General features: G+C 41.3%; 1 protein-coding gene across 1 annotated transcript in view; it reads right to left on the bottom strand.

Moving 5' to 3' along the window:
* DSG2 (desmoglein 2) overlaps nt 1–24,254 on the bottom strand; it is a 53,710-nt gene extending 29,456 nt beyond the window's left edge. Inside the window, exons 1-2 of the mRNA XM_512079.9 lie at nt 21,090–24,254; nt 1,140–1,175 (exon numbers count right to left, since the gene is read on the bottom strand). Of these exons, the coding sequence (XP_512079.4) occupies nt 1,140–1,175; nt 21,090–21,134 (81 nt within the window). The 5' untranslated portion in view covers nt 21,135–24,254. The remainder of the gene's footprint in view (nt 1–1,139; nt 1,176–21,089) is intronic.
* Nucleotides 24,255–25,246: the final 992 nt, after the last annotated feature.

Raw genomic sequence — 25,246 nt, 5'->3', positions numbered from 1 at the left:
GTATTTTTAGTAGCTATGGGGTTTCACCATGTTGCCTAAGGGGGCCTTGAACTCCTAGACTCAAGCCTCAAGCGATCCGCCCGCCTCAGTCTCCCAAAGTGCTGGGATTACAAGTGTGAGCCACTGTGCCCAGCCAGTAGCATTTTGTTTTTAACCATAAGAAATGATTTCCCAGAGTGAGAGTTTGAAAAGTTTAAAGAATCATTTAGTAGCCTTACAAATTGGCAAAGTAAAAAATAACAGATCATGTCAAAAACATTTTTTCTTATTAACTGAAAATGAAGTTTCATTTTTCTGTGGTGGTTTGTGGTTTAAAAATAAATTACTAAATGTTTTTTAAGGCTAAATCTTAGTAATCTATTGATATAAATTTGACTAAAACCAGGGAAACTGCCAGTTAATGAATTTATTGTTTTCAGGATTGGGTAAAGAATTAAATTTCCCATTTCATTTTCAGAACCTTAGGCAGAAAATCATTCTATAAATTTCCAGTTGGGTTTTACAGGTGAATATATATTTTATCCAAGGGAAATTTCAATACAGCTGACCTGGGATCTTAAGATCAGAAATAATCCTTATACTAGGTTTGGTTTATCATTTTACTCATTTTGTTGCTCTATGTAATAGGTATTTTACTTCAAAATATTTACACTGGTTATCACTAGGTCATTGATTTTTTTTTTTTTACTTGAACAAAATTTTCTATGACAAAAAATTGAAATTACTTTTTCATTTATACTTTACAAAGTATTCATTAACAGCTTGATTAATATCTTTTATGATTTTTCATAACTATACAGTTGCACATATATACACAGATGCATAAAGGTCTTTTTGCTATAAAAATGGACTTACACTATATATCTTATTTTGCCCCCTGATTTTCATTCAGCACCTCGTCATGGACATTCTTTCATGTACCATAAATGGTTTTAACATTCACCTATTGGTGGATATTTACATTGTCAAAAACTGCTGCACTGAATACCCCTGGATAAGCTCCTCTGCACTTGTTTGAATGGGAATGGCTGGGTCTAATACAACATGTGTCTTTAATCTAGTAAAGCCCAGTCAACCTGTTTGCCATGGAATTAACCCTCCTGAGTCAGAAGGCAGAAATAATCCGTTTGTTTCCTCACCTGTAAGTGAAGTCCACTTCCAATGTTAAAGCAGATCTGTAAAATAAAATTATTTGATATTTAGCCAATTTACTGCTCAATTCAGTGTGAAAACATTGTTCATGAATAACCTACCACATTGAATATTATAGACATAAAAAAAGTTTAACCACTACTACTATCCTTTGTCAAGAGGAAACTAATTTTTCCCATTGCCTTCCCTAATAGGAAGTGCCAGAGGAGAAATCTATATTCTCCTGGATCCATACTGACTCCTCCAGAAAACAGTATCTTAAAAAACAAACAAAATAATCTGCCTTGTGAAATCTTAGACATTCTCTCATCCTTTACTCCGCATCCTATGGTTTTTATCTTGTGTTCTCCAGGACCTGCTTACTTTTCCTCGAGGCCACCAGCATGTAATGCACCCCACACCCAGCTAACTCCCACCATCCCTATGGATGTGTGTGCATTATACACACACAAAAAAACACACACCACACACACGGACAGCCCATGTTCTGACTTCTCAGTTCCTCAGTATCCTCAGTCCCACCAACTCTTTTCTTTGGTTCTTCATAGGCACTGTCACACTTGGGACTTCATCATGACCTAGTACTGTTCTAAATACAGTTATGCTTACTCTTAAATTTGCCCAAAAAACTCCCATCTTGCTTTCTGAATATTTTGCACTGTAAAATAATAATTTTAAAAATTGATGCATTAAAGATGTGCATAGTTTTGGAATACATGTGATAATTTAATACATTCATATAATTTGTAAAGATAATTAGTGTACTTGGGATGTCAATTACCTTAAATACTTGTCTTTTCATTATGCTAGAAACATTCAAATAATTCTCTTCTAGCTGCTTTGACATGTATAATAGGTTATTGTAAACTATAGTCACCCTGCTGATCTATCGAACTAGTGTTCTTATTTCTAACTAGTGGTCTTATTTCTTCTAACAAACCATATATTTGTACCCATTAATCAATTCTTTTCTTCCCCCACCTCCCCACTACCTTTCCCAGTTTCTGGATTCTATCATTCTATTCTCGATGCCCATGAGATCAAAACTTTTAGCTCCCACATATGAGTGAGAAGATGTTATATTTGTATTTCTGTGCCTGGCTTATTCAGTTAACATAATGACCTCCACTTCCAGCCATGTTGTTTTGCTGCAAATGGCAGGATTTCCTTATAGTTCATTAATCTCCCTGCTGGCTTCCTTCTTCTCTTGGCTCAATCTGAACCAGCACTTTCTAATATGGTAGGTACTTGTGGCTATTTGGATTTTAACCGCAATTATTTGAAATGAATAATCCAGTTGCTCAACAGCCACATGTGCTAAGGGCTACCCATTTGGACAGGGCAGACAGAAAACATTTCCACCACTGCACACAGTTCTACCGGAGCAGCTAGCAGACTGCTGCCTGCCACTCTGAAGATGTTGTCAGTGACCACCAGGGAGGCTTCATTTTCATGACTGCTATTCCTGCCTCACTTTTCCTCTCAACTCTAGAAACCTATTATTCTCTTTAGTTCTGACCATGTACTGGCAATATTGCTAGAGGAGGCCACAGTGGCTGAATAGATCCCTTACACATTAATGCTCTCAAATAGCTGCTCTTTCCATGGGGTGGCGGTTCCTTTCTAGTGTGACCATATGTCTGCATTTGCTCAGAAGAGTCTAGGTTGACACCTGCTGTGAGGCATTCCATCTGTTAGCAACCCTTTCATCCTCAAAAGTGTGCTCACACTATAAATTATATCGTCACCTTGTCATTGCCTTACCCTTACTGCATTTCTAAAATAGGCATTCCAAACTTTAGGAGATGACTCTAGTCACACCTCTGTACCTATCACTCTTATGAGATGACCCCATGTATTATTTGACTGAGACTATCTTCAGTCATCCTCTCCTTCCCTTCTTTCCCCAGGGAAGAGGTGTCCTGACTCCTTTCCAAGGCAAACCATCGTTTGTGTGCTTTATTTGCAACTCTATTTGTTCTCCCACATTTATCTTCAAGAACTTTAATCCTTCCACTAACCTTTTATCTTCCTTCTCCATTGGCTAATCAACACATTTATTTCCTTCTGATTGGCAAACCAAATATATTTAGGTTTTCCTTATCTTAAAAAAAAAAAAACCAGATCCCTCTCTTGTTTCTGTTAACAATCTATTGCTCTATATCCCTCTCTTACTTATAATTCCAAATTGAAATTATTGTCTATATGTATTGCTCCCACTACTCCACCTTCCATTTATGCATTAATTCACTGGACTGTCTTTGGTGTAGCTTGTCTCAGTTGTTTGCCTTTTCCCATCTGCATGGTCACATGGATCCACGAAGCCCTAGTTGGTACATCATGGGAAACAAGGCATTCCCTAAAATTTCAAAGTCTCTTTCACATCCTTTGCATTCATTTGAAAGCTTCCTGTAGGGTCCATTCCACAAGTGAATCTTTCAGCCTCTTTCTTTCCTTTCCATTGTCAGTTCATGTTCTTGGCTCTCCATTCCAAAGAGAAACTCAAGGAGAGCAGATGTTCAGCTTCTAGTGTGGGCTTCTCTGGGGCAGATGAACAATCATGGCTAATTCTCTATTTTATGATCAGATCTATGATCTCTTCTTCATTCTGTCTACTATTAACTTGCCCAGCTAGCAATGGCCAGAGATGTCTCTAACCAAAGTGGTGCTCCCCAAATTTACGTATTTTCAAAGGTGGCATGGTATGAAAAGCAAGGGAAAGCAATGCTGAGATAGATCACTTCTCTCTGCATGTTCCTTGGGTGGGAATTTTTGAAGAGAAAGATCAGTGCCTGGATCAGAGAGGTCCCAGTGTCCACATCATCAGGGAACAGCCTTAAAATTTAGTATATTTAGGCCGGGTACAGTGGCTCACACCTGTAATCCCAGCACTTAGGGAGGCCGAGGCAGGCGGATCATGAGGTCTGATGATCGAGACCATCCTGGCTAAGACGGTAAAACCCTGTCTCTACTAAAAATACAAAAAAATATTAGCTGGCCGTGGTGGTGGGTGCCTGTAGTCCCAGCTACTCGAGAGGCTGAGGCAGGAGAATGGCGTGAACCCGGGAGGCAGAGTTTGCAGTCGGCCGAGATCGCGCCACTGCACTCTAGTCTGGGCAACAGAGTGAGACTCCGTCTCAAACAAACAAACAAACAAACAAACAAACAAATTTAATATATTTCTTGCCCATCCTTCTAACCATCAGACTCTTCTCTTTGGTACAGGCCATATTAAGTAGTTGGCTGCACTGAATATTTGCTACTTTTATTCTTCCCTACAATCTTACCGGCCCTAGCAAGAGGGTATAATTTACATGTTATTTTAAGTAAATATTATTATTCTGACCAAGTGTCATGTGTTTTACTAGGATATAAGAAAACGGAAGTAATTTACAGTCCTCTAGTCAAAGGTAAATTCATCATATGAGCATCTTCACTGATTTTTATTGGAATTTACTTTCTAGATGTGATTTGCTCAGAAATGCAGAAAATCACATGGTTACCAACAGTGCTTCTTAAATTTTAATGTGTATTTTGTTCACTGGGGACCTTGTTAAAAGGAAGATTCCAATTCAGTAGGTCTAGAGGTCAGCCTTACACTTTGCATTTCTAACAAGGTTTCAGATGATAGCAATGTTGTGGGTTCTCAGACCAAATTTTGAGGAGCAAGAGTGTAGAATGTGACATGAAATATCATTTGTTTGTTTAGGTACAAACAACAGTCAATGAAGTCTGCCTTATCCATTATTGTTTCAGTAGTCAGCACAAGAATTTTTGTTACTCTTGACTGCTAGTATCTCGAAGGCAGAAACTCATAAAATATATTTCATTAATGTATGTATTTTTAACATTAAAATCACTTTAAATTGCAAACATGTATAAAAGCAGAGTGAATAGTAACATGCACACCCATATAGCTAACATCCAGTTTCAACAATTACCTAGCACACATTTCTTTTAAAATATGTTTTTACTTAGGAATAGTTTTAGATTTACAGAAATGTTGCAAAGATAGTACCAGCAGTTCCTTTCTCCAATTTCCTCATATGTTAACATCTTAAATAGCTGCTGTACATTTGTCAAAATTAAGAGATTAACATTGGTGCATTTAGTTAATGCACTGTTAACTAAATTCCATACTTTATTCTGATTTTACCATTTCCCCCACTAATGTTCTTTTGCTGTTCCAGGATCCAATCTACGATTCCACATTGCATTTGGTGATCACTTCTCCTTTATATCCTCTGGTCTTTGACACTTTCCCAGTCTTTGTTTCTCATGACCTTGACGGTTTTGAGGAATACTGGCTGAGTATCCTGCACAGTGTCCTCCAATTTGGGTTTATCTGTTGTTTTTCTCACGATTAGATCAGTATTATGCATTTTTGGAAAGAACATCACAGAGCTGAAGTGCCCTTTTTGTCACACCATACTAGCTGGTGTGCAATAGCCACATGACACAACCGGCTAAGGTACTGATTGCAGTTTCTCCGTTGTAAAGTTACTATTTTTCCCAGTCCCTATTCCATTCTTTGAGAGTGAGTCATTAAGTCTAACCCATCCTCAGGGCAGAGGGAAGCAGGGAGGAGATCCTGCCAGACAAGATGCTTTAGTCTGAATTTCCTTATCTGTAACAGGAGAGTAATACATACTGTGGCAGACATTTTCAATTGTCTAGCTTATTGGCATTTTCTCTCATCTTCAGTGTTCATAAGACTCTACTTTGTACTCTCAGGTAGACCCTGCCTAGCTCATGGAGCTGATTGACTGGCATGACAAAGCATGGTATGTATGCCCATTTACTTTGATATTGGCTGGTTTAGGCATAAATGTGTAAGAGAATTTTGGTCAATGAGGTATCAGGAGACCCTACAAAAGATTCTCCTCACTGATTAGAAGAGAAGCGCATGCATAACCTCCCTATTTAAGTGCCTCTGGAGACTGTTGAGTGAGGAGGTGACATTTGGAATAGCTACAGCCATGCTGTGACCATGAGGGGAAAGCTAATGAAATGCTAGAGAAGCCAAATTGAAACCATAAAGGCTTTAAGTTACAGAATCATTCAAATCTGGACCAACTCTCTCTCTAAACCTTTTCTTATGATTGATATTCAACATTCTTTTCTTTAACCTAGTTTTAGTTGGGTTTTGTTACTTGCATCTGAAAGCCACCTAACTAGGATACATCCATTTTGCAGGGCTGATGTGCAAATTAAAGAAATATATGAAATGTAACTATTGCAGTGACTGGCATTCAATAAATAGAATTTATGAGACATTTCCTCAATTCTAAGTTTTGCATGGTCCTTATCTTAAAATTTCTGCAAGTTTGAATTAATTCATACCTCAATTTCCTGAGCTTGTAGGATATGTTAAATAACACAATATTCTTACCCTGTTGGATGCTTACATCCTGGGGAGACAGACAAAGACAGACCAGGTTTTGATAAGAGCAATAAAAAAAATTAAAGCAGGGTCAGGATAGTAGAGAGTGATTTGGAAGTGTGGGAAAACTCTCAGAAGGGGCTGCATCTGCACAGAGACGTGAATGGTATGAGGAAGCCAGTCAGGCAGAGCCCTGCAAAAGGAACGCCCAGGCCATGCGGTGGTGAATCAGTGACGATGATGTCACAGGGATAGGCCAGTACCCAGTCAGGGAGAGGACTTTGGGTTTTATCCTGAGTGTGAGAGGAAGCCACTGGAAGCTTTTATGTTTGGAAATGATACAACCAGTTTATGTTTGAAAAAGCTCGCTGGTGCTACTGTATGGAGAACAGGCCATAAAGTGGCAAGAAAAAATGTATAGAGACCAGACTGTAGTCATTGCATCATTGCAGAAGCACGTGCAATACATAACACTAGCTTAAACCCTGGGAGTTGCAGTAAAGATGAAAGAAAGTAGATATCTCCAGTGTTTATTTTGAAGGCAGAGGCAACAGAGACCTGTGAATGGAATGAATGAGGGCAAATATAGATGACCCTTAGAATTTTGACCCAGAACACCTGGGTGAGTGAAGGCACCATTTCCAGAGATGAGACAGAATGGGGAGAGGGATGGGGTAAGCTGAAGGTGGGGCAGGAGACAGGGGTGGTGTTGAGGGAGAGGTGAAATGGGAGGTAAGAGCCGTTTTTATGTGTTCTGTTTGAATGGCCTTTTGGATATAGGAGTTGGTAGCTCAGAAAAGAAGTTATGCCCGGAGATAAAAATTTGGGAGTCATCAGTCGGTTTTAGTTAAGGAACTGGGATGCATATTAGAGGTTTTGTACATCTTTAATGTAATGTTTCTTTTCTTCTCTCAAAAGGCTGGTATTAAATTGCTGAGCATCTAGGGAGCCAGTGTAACACAGGCAAGGCTAATCTGCTGTGAATTGGGACAGCGGCTATCAGGGGGATCGTAGGGACTGAAGGGAGCACAAGGGGCCTTCTGGGATGCTGGCAATCTGTTTCTTCACCTGGTTACTGGTGACATGGTGTTTTCAGTTTGTGAAGATGCAGTGCACTCGTGATATGTGCACTTTTCTGGATGTATGTTACACTAAAACATTAGAAGAATTGATGTGCATCTTAAAGTCAAGGTTGTCTTGGAATCTAGGTAAGAGGGTTCTGCTATCTGCATTTTTATAGCACGTATTGCAGTAGCATGCTTTTAGTAAGGTGTGATGGACTGAAATATTTGCTTCATTCATTGTACAAAAAAAGAAAAAAGAACTGCACTAACATTTTGTCAATTGTGGAACTGTTTGTTTATTTGACTGAGCAGTTAAGATCTCAGCCACTGCTTTCTAAATAATTTGGATCTGGTTCCTTAAGATCCTGTATCTCACAGAACACATTCTTAATTTAGACCAGTCGTTCTCCACTAGGGGCAGTTTTGCCCTGCCCCGCTCCTCCTGCCACTGGGGATATTTGGTAATGTCTGGAGACATTTCTGGTTGTCAAACCAGGGTAGGGCTCGAGGTAGGGGAGATAAATGCCAGTGGCATCTAGTGGGTAGAAACCAGAGATGCTGTCAAACATCCTACAATGCACATGATAGCCCTTACAACTAAGTGTTATCTGGCTGCAACTGGCCAAGTGCCGAGGTTAAGAAACCATGGCTGCGTTTCTCTGATTGGAAGCTACTGTAATAACTAGGGTCAGGACAGTAATACAAGCTGCAGAGGACTGTGGAGATTCTGTATATCTCTAGTGGGTAGTATACTGCAAGTAACATGAATGGAACAAGCAGAAACTCTCTGCCTTAGTCCTCCATTCCCACTCCCTGGCACTTTTTTAAAAACCTGTCCACTCTGTAAGTTTGAGTCACCTCCTGTGGGGATGCTGTGAAGAGGTTTCAAGCATGGGAAGGGTGGCTGGACAAAATGGCCAATAAGGTTTCCTCCAAACACTAAATCTGTGACTTTTTTTCTCACCAGGAACTTGGTGACAGAAAAATGTCACCTGCAACATGCCTTTAAGACTGACGAGGAAAAGTAAGCTGCTAGTTCCTGTATCCAAAGCAGTGTTTTCAGATGAACCAAAAAATTCTGCAAAAGCTTTTCTAATTTGCTAAACTCTAAAAAAATTATTTTATTAACTAGTTTTGCTGCTTTGAAAAACATGTAAAAAATTTTCTACCATTGGATCCTGCACATCTTATAAAAACTGGACTTCCTGGTATCTGGCAAAAGATTTCTTTTTTTTTTTTTTCCTGCAGAGGCATGAGGGAATACCAAACACCATCAATCAATGTACTCTTTGTTTTCAAGGTCAGCACTTTTAGAAAAGACTTTCTGTTCTGAAGTCACCTTGATGAGTTTAAACAAGAATCCAGGAGGACTCATGAGTCACTGGATGACAGCTCCTCCTGGCTGACAGGTTCTCTGTCAGAAGTCTTTCCTTTAAAGTAGAGAATCTTGAAGTGTTCAGTGGTTTTATGGTGAGGTGATCCCTTAAACTTTAATACATCAGACTAAGAGATACCTTATTAAAAATGGATGTAGAGAAATACAAATTAGTTTAAAACATTATTTCAACTTTCAGTCACTATAATGGCTTCTAATGTCCATTCAGTGAGAAATTACTAGAAGGTAAGCAGTGTGCTCAACGGACTATCTTTAGAACTCAAACACAGAGGACGTGGCACTTGCCAGTGGTTCTTTAAATTCATGCCCACCTCAGGCCCATCATCTAACATCTGTGTTATTTTCTTTCCTTGTGTTACTCAACCTTCCAACCAGCAGAATGTTTTATAATTCTTTTGTTTCTCCCTTTTATTGTATAGGAGGTCAAATCAAAAACTGCCCAGAGGATCCCTGGTTTATCCCCAATCCATTCTTAAAGAGCTTTCAACTTTGGCTGAAATAATCTAAAAGAAATAAAATGAGATAAAATAAAGGGAGTGGATGCCACTTGTTTATTTCCTCTAGTCACACATCCTGATTTTTCTATTTGTATTGGCAGAGCTGGTGGTCTGGTCTGTAGTAGCGTCCGTAGACACAAAGAAGGCTCTGCAGTCTACAGTCATAGAAATGTACACGTTCAGAAGAGTTCAAGCGACCCAGTGCAGTCAGGGTGGACCAGTGAGTTTGGTGATCTGCTCTGATAAATCTGACGTGGGTCAGATTTATGTTAGAATTCACCTACTGCACTTTTTTCTTCTTAATCTTATTTTGGGGACAGGAGGAAGAAAAGGCAGTTTTTATAACATTTATTTTAAGGCTAACCAGCACAACTTATTTAGAAAATTCCAACTTAAAAGTCCAACTTACAGATGATCTAGACATTTATATACTCCTATAGCAGTCTCACTCAACAGCTGATTTAAATACGTAATTATATTTTTCACAGTTGCTAATTTAAAAAAAACAAGAGCAATATTTTGAACTTTTAATTTTTGAACTCTGAATTTGAACTTTAGATAATAATAAATATTTTAAGTCTGACAGTAATAAAGTACATGACTTACCAAAATCTTTCACCTGTTCTTTGGATGTTTGGGCTAATCTGAATGTAACAAATATGATTTTAGGTGAGTCATATCGAAGTTAGTTACAAAGAGGAAGACAGTTTCTTTGAAAGCTTTTTATTAACTCATAGAATTTTAAAATATGCATTTAGCAATGCTTTGCTACACTTGACTTGTTCACTCATGCTGTGAATTCTTATTTCAAGTAAAGTTTTGTATATTCATGGACAGTTCCTATTTTTTCCCTTGACATAGGGCTTTTTAATATTTAATCTTCTTTTCTACTCCAGTTATTTTTATTTTCTATGGGATGTTAACAGTGGTTTTCAAGCTTGAGTAGCATTAGAATCACCTTGATAAAACACAGATTACTGAGTCCCGCCTTAGAGTGTCTGACTCAGTAGGTCTGGATGGGGTCCAAGAATTTGTATCTAACAAGTTTCCTGGGGATGCTGATGCTGCTTGGCCCCAAAAGTGGGACCACACTTTTGGAAACCACTGTGTAAAATCACATGGTAGCATAGGAAAGGGAAGAAGAGGAGAGCCTGGATAATTCATAAACTGGATAATGAGCCCCTAGTTACAGAGAGATGTGTGAAAAGATGTGTTCTAAATCAGGCAGTTCAGGCCGGGCTCAGTGGCTCATGCCTGTAAGCTCACACCTGTAATCCCAGCACTTTGGGGGGCAGAGGTGGGCGGATCACCTGTGGTCAGGAGTTCAAGACTAACCTGGCCAACATGGTGCAACTCCATCTGTACTAAAAATACAAAAATTAGCCAGGTGTGGTGGTGCATGCCTGTAATCCCAGCTACTAGGGAGGCTGAGGCACAAGAATCACTTGAACCCAGGAGGTGGAGGTTGCAGTGAGCCGAGATGGCGCCACTGCACTCCAGCCTGGGTGACGGAATGAGACTCTATCTCAAGAATAAATAAAATAAAATAAAATAAAATAAATCAGGCAGTTCAGTAACTGTGAATTCTCCCCATTACAAAAAGATTTTTCATTTTACAAGTATTCATCAACTACAACTGAATTACTTTAGGTAGTGTTTTCCCCTGGTTTATACCTCTTCTTCTAGTTTAACTTTTACTGGTCCTAAGCATTTGTCACTTAAAAAATACCATTTTATAGTGTTGGGAAAACTGGCTAGCCACATGCAGAAAACTGAAACTGGACCCCTTCCTTACACTTTATACAAAAATTAACTCATGATGGATTAAAGACTTAAATGTAAGACCTAAAACCATAAAAACCCTAGAAGAAAACCTAGGCAATACCATTCAGGACATAGGCATTGGCAAAGACTTCATGACTAAAACACCTAAAGGAATGGCAACAAAAGCCAAAATTGACAAATGGGATCTAATTAAACTAAAGAGCTTCTGCACAGCAAAAGAAACCATCATCAGAGTGAACAGGCAACCTACAGAATGGGAGAAAATTTTTGCAATCTATCCATCTGACAAAGGGCTAATATCCAGAATCTACAAGGAACTTAAACAAATTTACAAGAAAAAAACACTCAGCCCTATCAAAAAGTGGGTGAAGGATATGAACAGACACTTCTCAAAAGAAGACATTTATGCAGCCAACAAACATGAAAAAAAGCTCATCATCGCTGGTCATTAGGGGAATGCAAATCAAAACCACAATGAGATACCATCTCACACCAGTTAGAATGGCGATCATTAAAAAGCCAGGAAACAACAGATGCTGGAGAGGATGTGGAGAAATAGGAATGCTTTTACACTGTTGGTGGGACTGTAAATTAGTTCAACCATTGTGGAAGACAGTGTGGCGATTCATCAGGGATCTAGAACCAGAAATACCATTTGACTCAGCAATCCCATTACTGGGTATATACCCATAAGATTATAAATCATTCTACTATAAAGACACATGCACACATATGTTTATTGAGGCACTATTCACAATAGCAAAAACTTGGAACCAACCCATATGCCCATCAATGATAGACTGGATAAAGAAAATGTGGCACAAATACACCATGGAATACTATGCAGTCATAAAAAAGGATGAGCTCATGTCCTTTGCAGGGATGTGGATGAAGCTGGAAACCATCATTCTCAGCAAACTAACACAAGAACAGAAAACCAAACACCGCATGTTCTCACTTATAAGTGGGAGTTGAACAACGAGAACACATGGACACAGGGAGGGGAACGTCACACAATGGGGCCTGTTGAGGCTGTGGGGGTAGGGGAGGGATAGTACTAGGAGAAATACCTAATGTAGATGACGAGTTGATGGGTGCAGCAAACCACCATGGCCATGTGTAAACCTATGTAACAAACCTGCACGTTCTGCACATGTACCCCAGAACTTAAAGTATAATTAAAAAAAAAAAGAAAAAACAAAAAAGCAAAACAATACTTTTTCTTTTCATTGAAGTCGTTGTTGGGTTGCTCAAACAAGCAAACTAACTAAAATACAATTTCAATTCAAAATAGCATTTATCAAATGACTAGACATGTAAAAAAATATTTTACTGTTTTATTGGTAGGTGTTTTCTGTAATGGCCACAAATGCTTTTGGAATTAGGCAAAATATAAATAAAGCTGTATAACAGACTTCACAAAATATGATAAACAAAAATTATAGGTTGTCTCCACTCTTTTGCTGCAATATATTCCTGAACACTACACTGAAAAGTAAAATGAAGAAAATGATTTCTTTTCACTGGGCAGTTTAAGAAAACCAAGAGCTTCAGACTGTCCTTTTTTACCATTAGATGGCACTGGCCTGTCAGTAAGGCAAACTGCAGGAACTACCAGAAATTAACCGACAGGCAACTCCAAGGTCCAAAGTGGGAAGCAGGCATTTCATTGGTCTCAAATAAGTGGATCAGCAAAATTGAAAAGAGTGAAAATCAAGGGCTTTAGAAAGTTATATGTACAGTTTTTCAGGATTATATCTCTGAAATGAGGTAAATCTTAATTTACATTTCTTGTTTTTTTCCTTTCTAGAATGATTCTAATTTGCAGTGAAATTAATTATCTAGTTCCAGAAGTTCGGACCTTATTGATGACTCACTGTAGCAAACTGCTGTAAGGGGAATTCACGATGATGCCTCTGGGTTGACAGACAGGCATTTGGTGCCAGGTGAACCTGGGTTTGATTCAGTTTCACCCATTATTAACTTTCATTAAATCCAGTGACTGGCACACAGCGGATATTCAAAAAATGTCAAGTTCTTGTCCTTACACTCCTTTCTCCACTGTAAGCTCCAGGATTGCAGGGGGCAGTTCACATGTCCTTAGAAGACTGTTGGTCATATAGTAGATGCCCAATTTGTGACTGCTAAATGCATAAAATTTAAACAAAAATTTACTACTCGGCCAGGTGCGGTGGCTCACGCCTGTAATCCCAGCACTTTGGGAGGCTGAGGCGGGCCAGGTCAAGAGACCAAGACCATTCTGGCCAACATGGTGAAACTGTCTCTACTAAAAATACAAAAATTAGATGGGCGTGGTGGTGTGCACCTGTAGTCCCAGCTACTCGGGAGGCTGAGGCAGGAGAATCGCTTGAACCTGGGAGGTGGAAGCTGCAGTGAGCCGAGACTGCACCACTGCACTCCAGCCTGGTGAAAGAGAGAGGCTCCATCTCAAAGAAAAAAAGAAAAAAAAAGAAAAAAAAATTACTACTTAACCTACCTGGGCATTAAATAATTCTCTTAAACACATGAAATCCATATGATTATTCCAGCTTTTCTAAACATAGAAAGATACTTTAACTCACATTTTTAAAGAATACGTCCGTGCCCAAGGCATTTAGCTAGTTTATAGATAAAAGATACAAAGATCTTGCTCTGAAGAAGCTTACAGTTTAATAGGAGGATCAAACTACTATGAGGTAGGAAACCTTAATTGTATAACTGATGGCTATAAAAATAGTTCTGGGGAACTCAGAAAAGGCAAGATTACTTCCTTGTGGGGAAATCAGGAGAGGTTTAGCAAGGAGATAGCAATGGGCTTGGCCTTGGAAATGGAAGATAATCTGTTTCTGTGCATACAGGAGGAAGGAAAACACACGGATGAGGGACTGCATGTGCCAGAACATGGAGATATTTGGACAAAAAATAAGAAGTAGTGCAGTTTGGCACCTAGAACTATACAATGGTGGCAAGTAGAAAATAAGGACAAAGCATTGAGCTGAGGCTCTTCACTGATCTTATAAGGAGTGGAGAGTCGTTGCCAGCTTCTGATTAGGGAGACTATGTCGCTAGTGATTCTGAAGATTTTTTGGCAGTACTGTGCAAGATAAAAGGCAGGAGACAGTTCAGAGATTCAAGTACTAAGTCAGGGAGATGGAATGAGGAACAGTATCAGGGGAATGGCAATGAGATAGACAGGTAGAAGTAGGAGTCTTTATGGGGACAAAAATCCTTGGCAATGCCCTGTGTGGGGATAATAGGGAAGGAGTCAGAGGGTGCCAACGTTTTCAGTCTGAGTGGCTAGAAAGATGCAATTTCCAGAGGACAGACTGTAGACATGTTAAGCTTAGGTCCTGGGGAAAGTATCTCAGTAGGGCAGAGAGATGCTACATAACAGAGAGCAGGGCAGTGCGGCTCAATGACGAGCATGGATTGCCTGGCCACTAGGGACATTCTCAACATCCACAAGCACACTGTCCTAAGGGCAGCACCCTCTTGGCCACTGCCATTGTCTCCCACCCCTACTTGATGTCTCCTAGTAATATATGTACTGTGTCCCCCACTCCGCCGTCCGCCCCATCGTGCTAGGCCAGATAAAAAGGGGTGAGAAGCACTGCAGGTTCCTGTAAGTGAAAGGAACCCCAGAATACTGAGAAAGCAAAGGAAGGTGATATCTGAAACAAGAAATGATATGATTAATGGTGTTAAAAGAAGATGATGACTGAGCTAGGACCCTTGCCCAGTTTCTCAATTAGCACTTTTGGGGTCTAAGGAGGCTGGATCATTAAATTGAGGCAGTGGGTATCAAACATTGTTTAATGTTTTTGTTTGCATTGTAGGGGGCTTGAAAGAGTGGTGGGATGGAGGTGTTTTAGACCAAGGGAAATCTGAACGGTCTCATCTCCTCTCATCTCCATCCAAAACATTCCCCAGTCAGCCAGATGGAAACTCCTTGACTGATGAAAATAATCCACAGTCAGGTGTGATTTCGAGGTGAGACCTGGAACAGTGCTTGGCACAGAGTAGGTGCTCAATATTTGTTGAGTGGATGAATGTATCAAGGCGTAATCAACCCAAGAGATATTTGCCTTTCAAAAAGAGGGTCCAGACAAGTAAAATAAATCCCTACTTAGAACCTCTTACTTTGCCTATCACTGTTTCTCAATGTGGGTGCTATAAGCATTTTGGATAGAAAAATTCTTCACATGTGCCCAATTCTTGAAGGTTCTGCAGAATGTAGAGTCTTAGCATCCCTGGACCTTGGGAACTAAATACCAGGGGCATCCTCAGGCACTGTGACAACCAAAATGCCTTCCCACCCCTTTGGCTCCCAAACCAATCTCCCTGTGGCAGTCAGGCTGCTTCTCCCTCCGAGGTACCCCATGGTCTCTGGGCTTTTCTGCCTGGCTTTGATCTCAGCTTACCAAGTCCTCAATGCCTCTTGCCTCTCTTTTTAACTGGGCGAAATTATACTTAATCACTCAAATCCTATCTCTTCTTTCTTGACTCTTTCCTGACCATCTCAACCAAAGTCCATCTTTTCATTTACTTAGTGATGTGAATACCTCCCTGAAAACACTTCCTTGGCAAGTAGCTTTTCTGGGCTTCTGTTGGCTTGAAGGCCTATCTTCCTATACATTCTTCTGCCTCACTTTCTATGTTCAAGCAACAATGAACGTTTAGGTTCCTCTGCAGAACCATGAACTGTCATTTTCAGGCCTTTTAGATGCTCTTCTCTCTACCTAGAATCTATTTCTCTTCATATCATCTCACTAATTTATAATTATTCTCAGATACCAGCTGGGATACCCAGTGCTGAGATAGTTGCTCCTTCTATAGGCTCCATGGTACTATGTTTCTCTATTATTACTCTTCTTATCGTTACCCATTTGGAAGTTAGCCATTTACTTTTTACACCATTCATTAGACTGTAAGCACCATGAGGGCAGAACATGTCTGGGTTTTTTATAGTTCTCCAGTGTTTAGCACATTGCCTAGCATCAAGCAGGGATTCACTAAATAGGGGTCATGTGTCTGGTTTCTTTTCTTATGGACATTTCTCATCTCACTATAGACCATGGTAGGAATTCTGTTGTTCCAGCTTCTTCACTCTAATCACCAAGCTTTGCATATGATAAAAACTTAATAAAAAACAAAACTGAGAAGATAGTTTCTCATCATATGTAGACTATATGTTTATAAATTGTTGTCAAAGCTATTGAAATCTGTGTCAGAGTGAAAGACAAGGGAAAAAAGCTGTGATTAAAAATTGCTCAAATAGATCTAAAAGTCCTTTATGCTTTCAGTTAAAGTTCCTTCCTTCCTTTCTTCCCTCCTCCCTCCCTCCCTTCCTTTCTTCCCTCCTTCCTTCCTTCTTTTTTTTGACAGAGTCTCCCTCTGTCACCCAGGCTGGAGTGCAGTGGCACAATCTCGGCTCACTGCAACCTCCGCCTTCCAGGTTCAAGCGATTCTCCTGCCTCAGCCTCCTGAGTAGCTGGGACTACAGGCATGTGCCACCACACCCAGCTAATTTTTTGTATTTTTAGTCGAGACGGGGTTTCACCATGCTGGCCAGGCTGGTCTCAAACTCCTGACCTCAGGTGATCCGCCCACCTTGGCCTCCCAAAGTGCTGGGATTACAGGCATGAGCCACTGTGCCCAGCCTAAAGTTTCTAATTTTAAATATAATTTGGCAGTTTTCAAAAACACTTATCCCTATTCAATGTGTAATTTTTCCCATGTAAATTTTTCTACGTCATAAATATAGATTTTTTTGCAAAATATAGACCAGTAATTCTCACGCTTACACTCGTCTGACAATTAGATCAATTGGGAAGTTTCTATAAATACATATTTATATTGTAGTGAGCCCGCCCCAGGGCTCACTACACTCACACACCACAGAATATTAGCCTTGGAAACTTTAATTTAGCTTATCGGGGATTTCTAATAATCAGAGAGTACGTAGGCCAATGAATGCTCATGTCTCTTTGTAAAGTACTTGCCTTAAGTTATAATTAAAGAAAATTTCTGTTAAGAGCTGCCATTTTCCCATTACCTACTAACTTTTAGAAACAAAAACCAGTAAGAAATCCATGTTTCTAAAATCCTTGGATATGATAATTGATTATTCTTATGGCTTCAATATTCACCATCTAATTTATACTTTAATGTATTCTTTAATATGTGTTATTCAGTTGTATATTAGAACACTAAGCATAACTCTGATATTATTGATAATTTATAGATAGTTGAATCCACTTGTTATGGATCAAATTATGACCCCTAAAAGATAATATATTGAAGTGCTAACCACCAGTACCTCAGAATGTGACCTTATTTGGAAATAGGGTCTCTGCAGATTTAACCAAGCTGAGGTCATTATTTTGGGGCATAATCCAGTACAACCGATGTTCTTATAAAATGGGGAAATTTGGACAAGGACACAGACATGCACAGAGGGAAGATGATATAAAGAGACAAAAGAGAGAATGCCATGTGCAGATGGAGGATTGGAGTAATGAATGCACCTACAAGAGAAGGAATGACAAAGATTGCCAACAAACCAGTACGCACTTGGAAGAGGAAAGGAGGGAAACTGGTTTCAGAAGGAGCATGGCCCTGCCCATATCTTGATTTTGGATTTCTAGCCTCTGGAACTGTGAGATCATATATTTTTGTTGTTTTAAGCCACTCAGTTTTTAGCACTTCGTTACAGCAGTCCTAGCAAACTAATACCCTACTAAATATATCTGCTCACAGTGTGATCTGCTGTCATTGAATCCTTAAAATGTAGTTTGATTTTAAAGCACAAGCTTCATTAGTCAAACCCAAAATTGAAGCAACCATCAGGAAATCTCTCACCCACGAGCCCTCCTTGGCAATCTGGCGAGGCCTATGAACCCCTTCTCAGATTAATGATTTCAAATGTATAAAATAAAATACAGGGGATTATCAATGAACCCAATTATATTGAAATAGTTATCAGCATTTTTAAAATACCAATTTGTGATGCAGCAATATCATGTATTTTATTAACATATTAAGTAAAAGATCTAGTAGAAAGTCTATTAGTGATGTTCAGAATAAATGGTATTTTGCGATCACCATAAGATGTAAAGGTATTTGTGAATTCTATTGTGATAGTCACAGCTACTGCTCACACTACTGTGCAGTGTCTTCCCCACACCCATAATTTAAAGAAATACTAAATTTCAGTCCAAAGTTAGTTAAAATATATATGTAATTAATTCCTTGCCATCTCTAGGAACTCTTTGAATTCTATCTGTGAACCATTTGGGAGTTGATGGATTGCAAAGAACCCTTGAAGAGGAAATATTCTCTGATTTTATTCAGAAAATTATTTCTTTTTTCCATTTTGATACAGCTGGCCTAAATGTGTGATAGCTATGTGGGTGACACAGCTACCTTCTGGTGTGTCTCCCTGTACTGCTGAGGAAAGCGAAAGACCATGTGTCACAGACTCCACTGCAGGCTTCGTTCTGAATGGGGTTTGGGTTCAATCAGTATTTACATGAGATTTGAAAGAAGGAAGTGAAACAGAGCTCTGTGCCTCCTGGCAAGCAGATATGGACGTATGGAGCTGGGTTCTTTGTAGTCATCTTATTATGGCTCTAGTGTCCAGCTACTAGATTCGTGAACACCAAGAGGCAAGGTACAAGCATCCATGTTGTTATGCATCCTAGCAGATGTGGCATGCATGGGTCTGCAGCTGGTAGCAAAAGTAGCACCCTGATCACAGCAGTTTTTCAGACTGTGGGAGTGGCAGTGCAGTTCCTGGTCACAGGAGAGGCAGCAGCTCCCTAAGCGGTGTGGCTCTGCTGTGTGTCTTTGAAGTCATTACTGACAGCTCAAATGGCAGTCTTCTCAATCCTTCCTACACTTAGGTAGTCAGTTTAGTGCCCCGAAATAAACCTATTCTTGCTTTAAATAGCTAGAGTAAATTCCGTTATCTGCAACTGAACTCTGATCTAACAGACTACAATTTATATTCCTTCCAATAAAGGACCTGTTTCCTTGGCAACTACTTCTGTCAGATGAGTTGCTTTCCATTTTTTTTTTTTACCAAAAAACTGCAACTGCAAACACACTGGGGGTAAAATGCTGCATTGCCCACTACTCTCTGGACAAAAATAAACATATTCAAATTTATACTGCAGAAAGTTTTATAGAAAATACATAGAACAGTCCAAGAATTTTGCTCCTGTTCCATTGGCTATAGTCGCTTTCTAAAGGAGATGTTTATCACTGCCCAATAAGGTAAAAGTATCAAATTGCTAAAATGAAAGATATGCCTAATTTGCTTACCGGCTACTCTGTGAGTGTACAAATTGGCCTGATTGCTATATTATTTGAAGATTAAAGGTCATTTATTTTCACATATGGAAAGAATATGTAACTCTCAAAGTAAGCTAGGTGTTACATTAGCTTGGAATTCTCCTTAAACAAGGAAACATCAAGGCGACAGGATTAGTTGTTTTGCCATCCCAGAGGCTAAAAACGACGTCCCAGATCACGTCTTAGAAAAGTTTTGTCAACAAAATGAACTTTCATTGAAAGTTACCTCAAGGACACGGGGAAAATGAAATGGATAAATAGAGCATGAAAATGAACTGTGTGCTAGGCCTGGACGCCCTAATTATCATGCTCTTCCACCTGAGAGTTCATGGAAATCTCTAGACTGGATTCAGTCACGCCTTTTTCCGTTTTGAGACACACACACACACACACGATTTTCTTCCACATCCCACCAAAACTCGAGGATATAAGGGCTCTCATGTTTTGGAAGTTAGAACTTTGAATATAGTGAATGTATTTGCATTTTTAATTATTACATAAGAAAACTGAGTATGATTTTGCATCTAATCTCTGTAAACACATATTTGTGAACTCTCTGGAAGGTGAACTCACACCTATATTTGCAGCATAACTGTCACTTTATTAAAACCCCTTTAGTAAACCCCTATAAGCGAGATACATACGTGCAACCCCTTAAACAAACAGAAAACCAACAGTTTAAAATCCAATTTGAGCAAAAGAACTCTAAATCCAGGGACTGAACGTCGTTTCCGGGGAGTGAGGGGTGGGGCGTGGGGGAGGGGGCGCTACACTTCCATTTTCTGTAACCTTTTAAATGAATAAGCCTTCAAACTATTACATATATTTATTATCTTTAATATTGGAAAACTTTTGAAACACCAACTTCATAAACTTTAAGTTAAAACTATATGTGGGTGACCCACTTAAAATTAAGCTTTGTAAATTACACCTTTAAAAAAAATTTTTAGCCAACTTTTTGCACTCTAAGAATACAAGTATGTTCCTGGTTTCCCCAGTTCACTGGCTTGTGTCGGCGGCTAGAGGAGCTGGGGAATCCTAGGGAAATTTAAGGAACGTGGAAGAAGCGCGAGGTTGTTCCCTATTGCCCCCACGTTTCTCGTCCCAGAGACTCTCAACAAAGCCTCCGACCCCCAGCAATGGTGTTCCCCGCCCCAGGGCTCACTACACCCACACACCACAGAAAAGGGCGCTGGGGCCTGGGTGACGCGGGAAGGAAAACACAACTTCGATAGGTCGCAACTTACTCTCCTGGCTCCAGCCAAGAGGGTTTTTCGAAGCCCCAGGTCGGATCTCGCCGCAGCCTGCCCGGCCCTTTTCCCCCCTCGGGCAGCAGGAAGGAGCGCCGGGCAGGTAACGCGCACAAGGGCGGCGGGCAAGTCTGGTCGCGAGCTCTAGACCTCGCCTACCGACGCCCTCCCCGGCAGTGGCTCCCCTGTCCCGCTTGCGGCACTTACCAGGAGAAGCAGCAGGGCGTACGCGCGTCCCGGGCTCCGCGCCATCGCACCCTCGCCTCCGCCTCCCGCCGCCGCACCGCTCCGCGCCGCCGCCTGCCCCGAGCGCGCACTCGGCTCCTCCCTGGCCCCGGCCTCCCCCCGGCCCGGCCACCCTCTCCCTCTCCGCCCCGAGGGCTGTCTTCCCGTGGCGGTTGCGCGGCCCAGCCCAGCCCAACCCAAAGGCGCGGCTCCAGGTGTGTCCGCCGCGAGAAAATGGAGCCGGGGGCCGGCCCGGGCCGCTTTTACAGAGGTGGGGAGTTCAGCAGAGGAGGGAGGCGCGGGGTGGACTCCCGCCCGCTCGCACTCGCACCTGGGACCGTGACGTCCTTGGGTTGGCAGGCCCCGCCCCGCCGTTCTCTCCTTCCCGACCCCCTACTCTCTGGAGAATGGCGGGAGGAGGGAGCCTCCTGGCGGGGCTCGACCTGGGTAGCGCGGGTCGCAGGGCCCCGGCCCAAGGACAAAAGCTCCACGGAGCAGAGTCCTGCGGGACCAACCGGCCCAGTGGCTGCGGGGCCAGGCCGCCCAGCACCGCCCAAAGGTCCCGCACTTTGTGATTGTGCTTTGGGTCCGGAGCGCAGGTGTCGCTAGTGACATGGGGACCCGTGTCCTCAGGAAAGCTGCGACCGCGGTGCGTTCGGCCCGCTCTCCTGGAGCGGAGGTTGTGGAGCAGAATTTCAGGTGGCTGTCTCCGCAAAGGCTGCTCTTCCCTATGGCCCTTCACTGCTTCCAACAGGTTTGCAGCTTATCTGGCTCAAGGAGAAACAATCACCAGAGGTCAAAAAGGACAATTCTTGGGCTAGGAGAAAACTCTAGGGTGTTACGGGAAATATATATATTCTTTGAAATGATTTACAATTTCTATTACACCACTAGCTAGATCAGAGGCCCCGCTCCAAGAGTGACTAGCTGAGTGGCCTAGACTAGCCTCTCTGGGCCCCAGTTTCCAGATCTGTCAAATGGAGTTAATAGCGACCAACGCACGGGGAAGTTTTGAGAACGAAATTGGAAAATCTTAGGTAAAGCATTCTGCAGTGTCTAGAACTTAAGGGTTCAATAAATAATTGTTAAAATTAGAACAACGTGATTGCGAGGTGAGGTGTTAAATTGACATCTTGAAAAGCAGAAACTTAGTATGGGCATCCAAACACTAGAATCAGCACCGGATTACGAAACTTCCAAGAAATGTAACGACTGGAAGTAATGGACGAGCCTATTGTTCTGTGCGAGAAAGGCGCAAGGGAAGAAGAAAAGACACACACACCATACTTTTAAGGGTAAACAACCTTTATCCCAATTAAATGGCAACGCGGATATAATAAGCAAATGATATAATAAGCAAATTGCAATGGGAAGGGGAGAAGGAAAAGATATATTTATATGTACACTCACCAGACTGTGGAGGATTCACCACCAGACCGGGAAGCAACAGCCTGGGCTCCAGAGTCGGACACTACACTCACCAGACTACGGAGGATTCTCATAAGTTTCCGCATGGTCTGGGACCCTAGCTCTTACTGTAACAAGTTGTTTGACATGAGACCCAGTCACAAGGGCCCTTCCCGACTGGACTCAAGGAACACAAAAAGGTCAACTTGTGTTTGCGATTGTCTGTTGTGTTTCAATAACTAACAAATAGGAATTTAAATAGGGATTTATTTGAAACAGCGCTCGATGAATTCCTCAAGGGGCTCACACCACCTGTTCCGGGACTTGGTGACCATTGTTTGTGTCCATGTTCAATTGAGTTCAAATTTAATATTTAAGTTTTCCTCCACATTCGGCTTCAATCTGATACTCAATCGCAGGAAAATACCCCTACAGATACATGGGGAAGGCATAGTTGATAGAGATTACAGATACAGGGTAAGCACAGGAGAATTAAAAGCAAAATTAATAACACACCCATCATGGCTTTGCAAGGAAAGTAATATTGTGAGAATTGTCAGGGATATACACATAACATCCAGTATGCAGTAAGGTGCGAACCCCTCCTTGGGCTGCAGTAAGCATATTTAATGCCTTTCCATTTGCAACACAACAGTACGTAGCTGAGCAAATTCATCTGATAACAACATACATCCAGTGCTACTATCATTAAGAGCTTTTCTTAGAAGTGAGCTTAATATTTTAATTTGTTGCTGAAGCAGGATTGTATCGGCCGCAGGGGAGAATGCTGTGATAGGATACCACCCCTACGGAGTCGGGTGCATTCTAACCAGGGATGTTTGTAAGCATCTAGATTACTGGGGAGGGGAATATTATCCCGGATGGTGAATGGAATTAATGGCCACCCCCAAGTGCATCTCCCCATCCAATATGGGGGCAGGTATCGCCACCCATAGGATCCGCATACCCAGAGGGCCCTGCAGGGGACAGCAATGGAGTTACTGTAATCATAGTGTACTAATGTGTTATAAAAGTAGGAAAGAGATTGTGTTTCATTGGGGGTAATGTTGTTGATTTGGAGCATGTGTTGACAATTGTCTGGCAGGAGAAACCCCAGAGTACCAAGGCTTGGTTTGGTCAAAGAAAGTCCAGGTTGGATTGCAAGTGTTGTTGTTGTGGTCCCATTGGTAGCGACATAGTCATTCAGAAATGTTAGCAGGGAGGATTCTCCAAGGTAGCTCATTCCCACATAGCCAACATTGACTGCGGTTGGCTTCCTCTGCAGCGGTGGCTACCCAGTTGATGAATTTAATCTTGGCGTCAGACACAAAGACACAGGTGCTGACCATTAGTAGATAGGTTATTCCATGTGATAACAAAAACAGAGGGGAACATGATATTGTTTTTCATCTTTAGGAAATTGTAGTGTGCTTCATTTTCTGCTCCTATAGCTACAAGGTCACCAGTCTTAAGGGTGGGACCTGATGGACGCTGTACCCATATTTTGGCTCCAGGATTTTGGCTCCAGGATCTGAATCCCCCAGTTCTGTATGTAGCCTCTGTTGGGGCAGATTTCCTCAGGGGTTAATTGCTGACAAGGTTCCACTAACAATTGAGCAACCTGCATCTGAGGTTTTATAGCAAAAGAATCTGGAGTGGTATTGTATAAAATGACCTTTAACTCTCCCCGGTAAGCACTATCAATTATACCACCATACATTATAAAGCCTCTCATTGCAAGTCTTGAACATGTTGTAATCCATTCATCCACATTCAAGTTTGCAGTTATGGTGGAAATTTTGGCCTGTTGATCTGCCTGCTGATGAAATAGTCTGTCAAGAGCAAACAGACGCATGAGCATCAACATGGAAAACAGTGATAATGGTAGTGTGTGCCAGGATTCAGATATCTTCCCAGTATTGTTTACCCCAAACCTCTTTATTCCCAATTAACCATTTGTTTTGTTGCCATTGGGGCATCCAGGTGGTAAGAACATTTGCTACTGACCAAGAGTTGGTATTCAAGTGGCAAATCCCTCTGGCCTCCTCCTGAATAGCTCAGAGGACCACTACTAGTTCAGCCAGCTGGCTGCTCCCACCCCTTCCTTCATCAGAAATGCTTATGCTTTTTAACAGGGTTATGAGCCATGGCCTTCTAGCATCGGGTCCCATCAATGTATTTGGTAGATCCATCAGTAAACCAAGCATGTTTCTGATCCTCTGGGCTTAGTTCTTTAAAGGATTTGCCCCATTGGGCGGGGGAGGTTTCCTTCCCTATCTGTAGGACTTGCTTTGTGGTTTCCTGAGCTGGCAAGTTTTGTATATCCTCATGTAAAAGTGATACCCCCTTTGGTTTTGGCTTAGCCTGGTCTTATATGTACCATTTCCATTTGATGATGCTACTTTCTTGGGTGTGCCCTATCCGGTGAGCTTTGGGGGAACTCATGACCCAAGTCATAATAGGAATTTCAAGCCTCATAAAGATATCATGGTTGAAGCAGAGGTGCTCCATTTCCAGCAAAGCCCAATAGCAAGCTAACAATTGCTTCTAGAAAGGTGTATAAACTTTGCCATCCTCTGGCAGTTTCCAGGTCCAAAACCCCAAAGGTACCCTCTTCCTATCTTGTTCCTGGCTGAGGCTCCAATTAGCATGTTGATCTAGGACAGTTACTTGCAGTTCTACTGGTCCATCTTGTATGGGCCATAAATCCAGGACCAGTTGCACCACTTGTT

This window comes from Pan troglodytes, chromosome 17 (genome assembly GCF_028858775.2).
Source record: "Pan troglodytes isolate AG18354 chromosome 17, NHGRI_mPanTro3-v2.0_pri, whole genome shotgun sequence".
Classification (NCBI taxonomy): domain Eukaryota; kingdom Metazoa; phylum Chordata; class Mammalia; order Primates; family Hominidae; genus Pan; species Pan troglodytes.
This window is presented reverse-complemented; position numbering and strand designations above follow the sequence as displayed.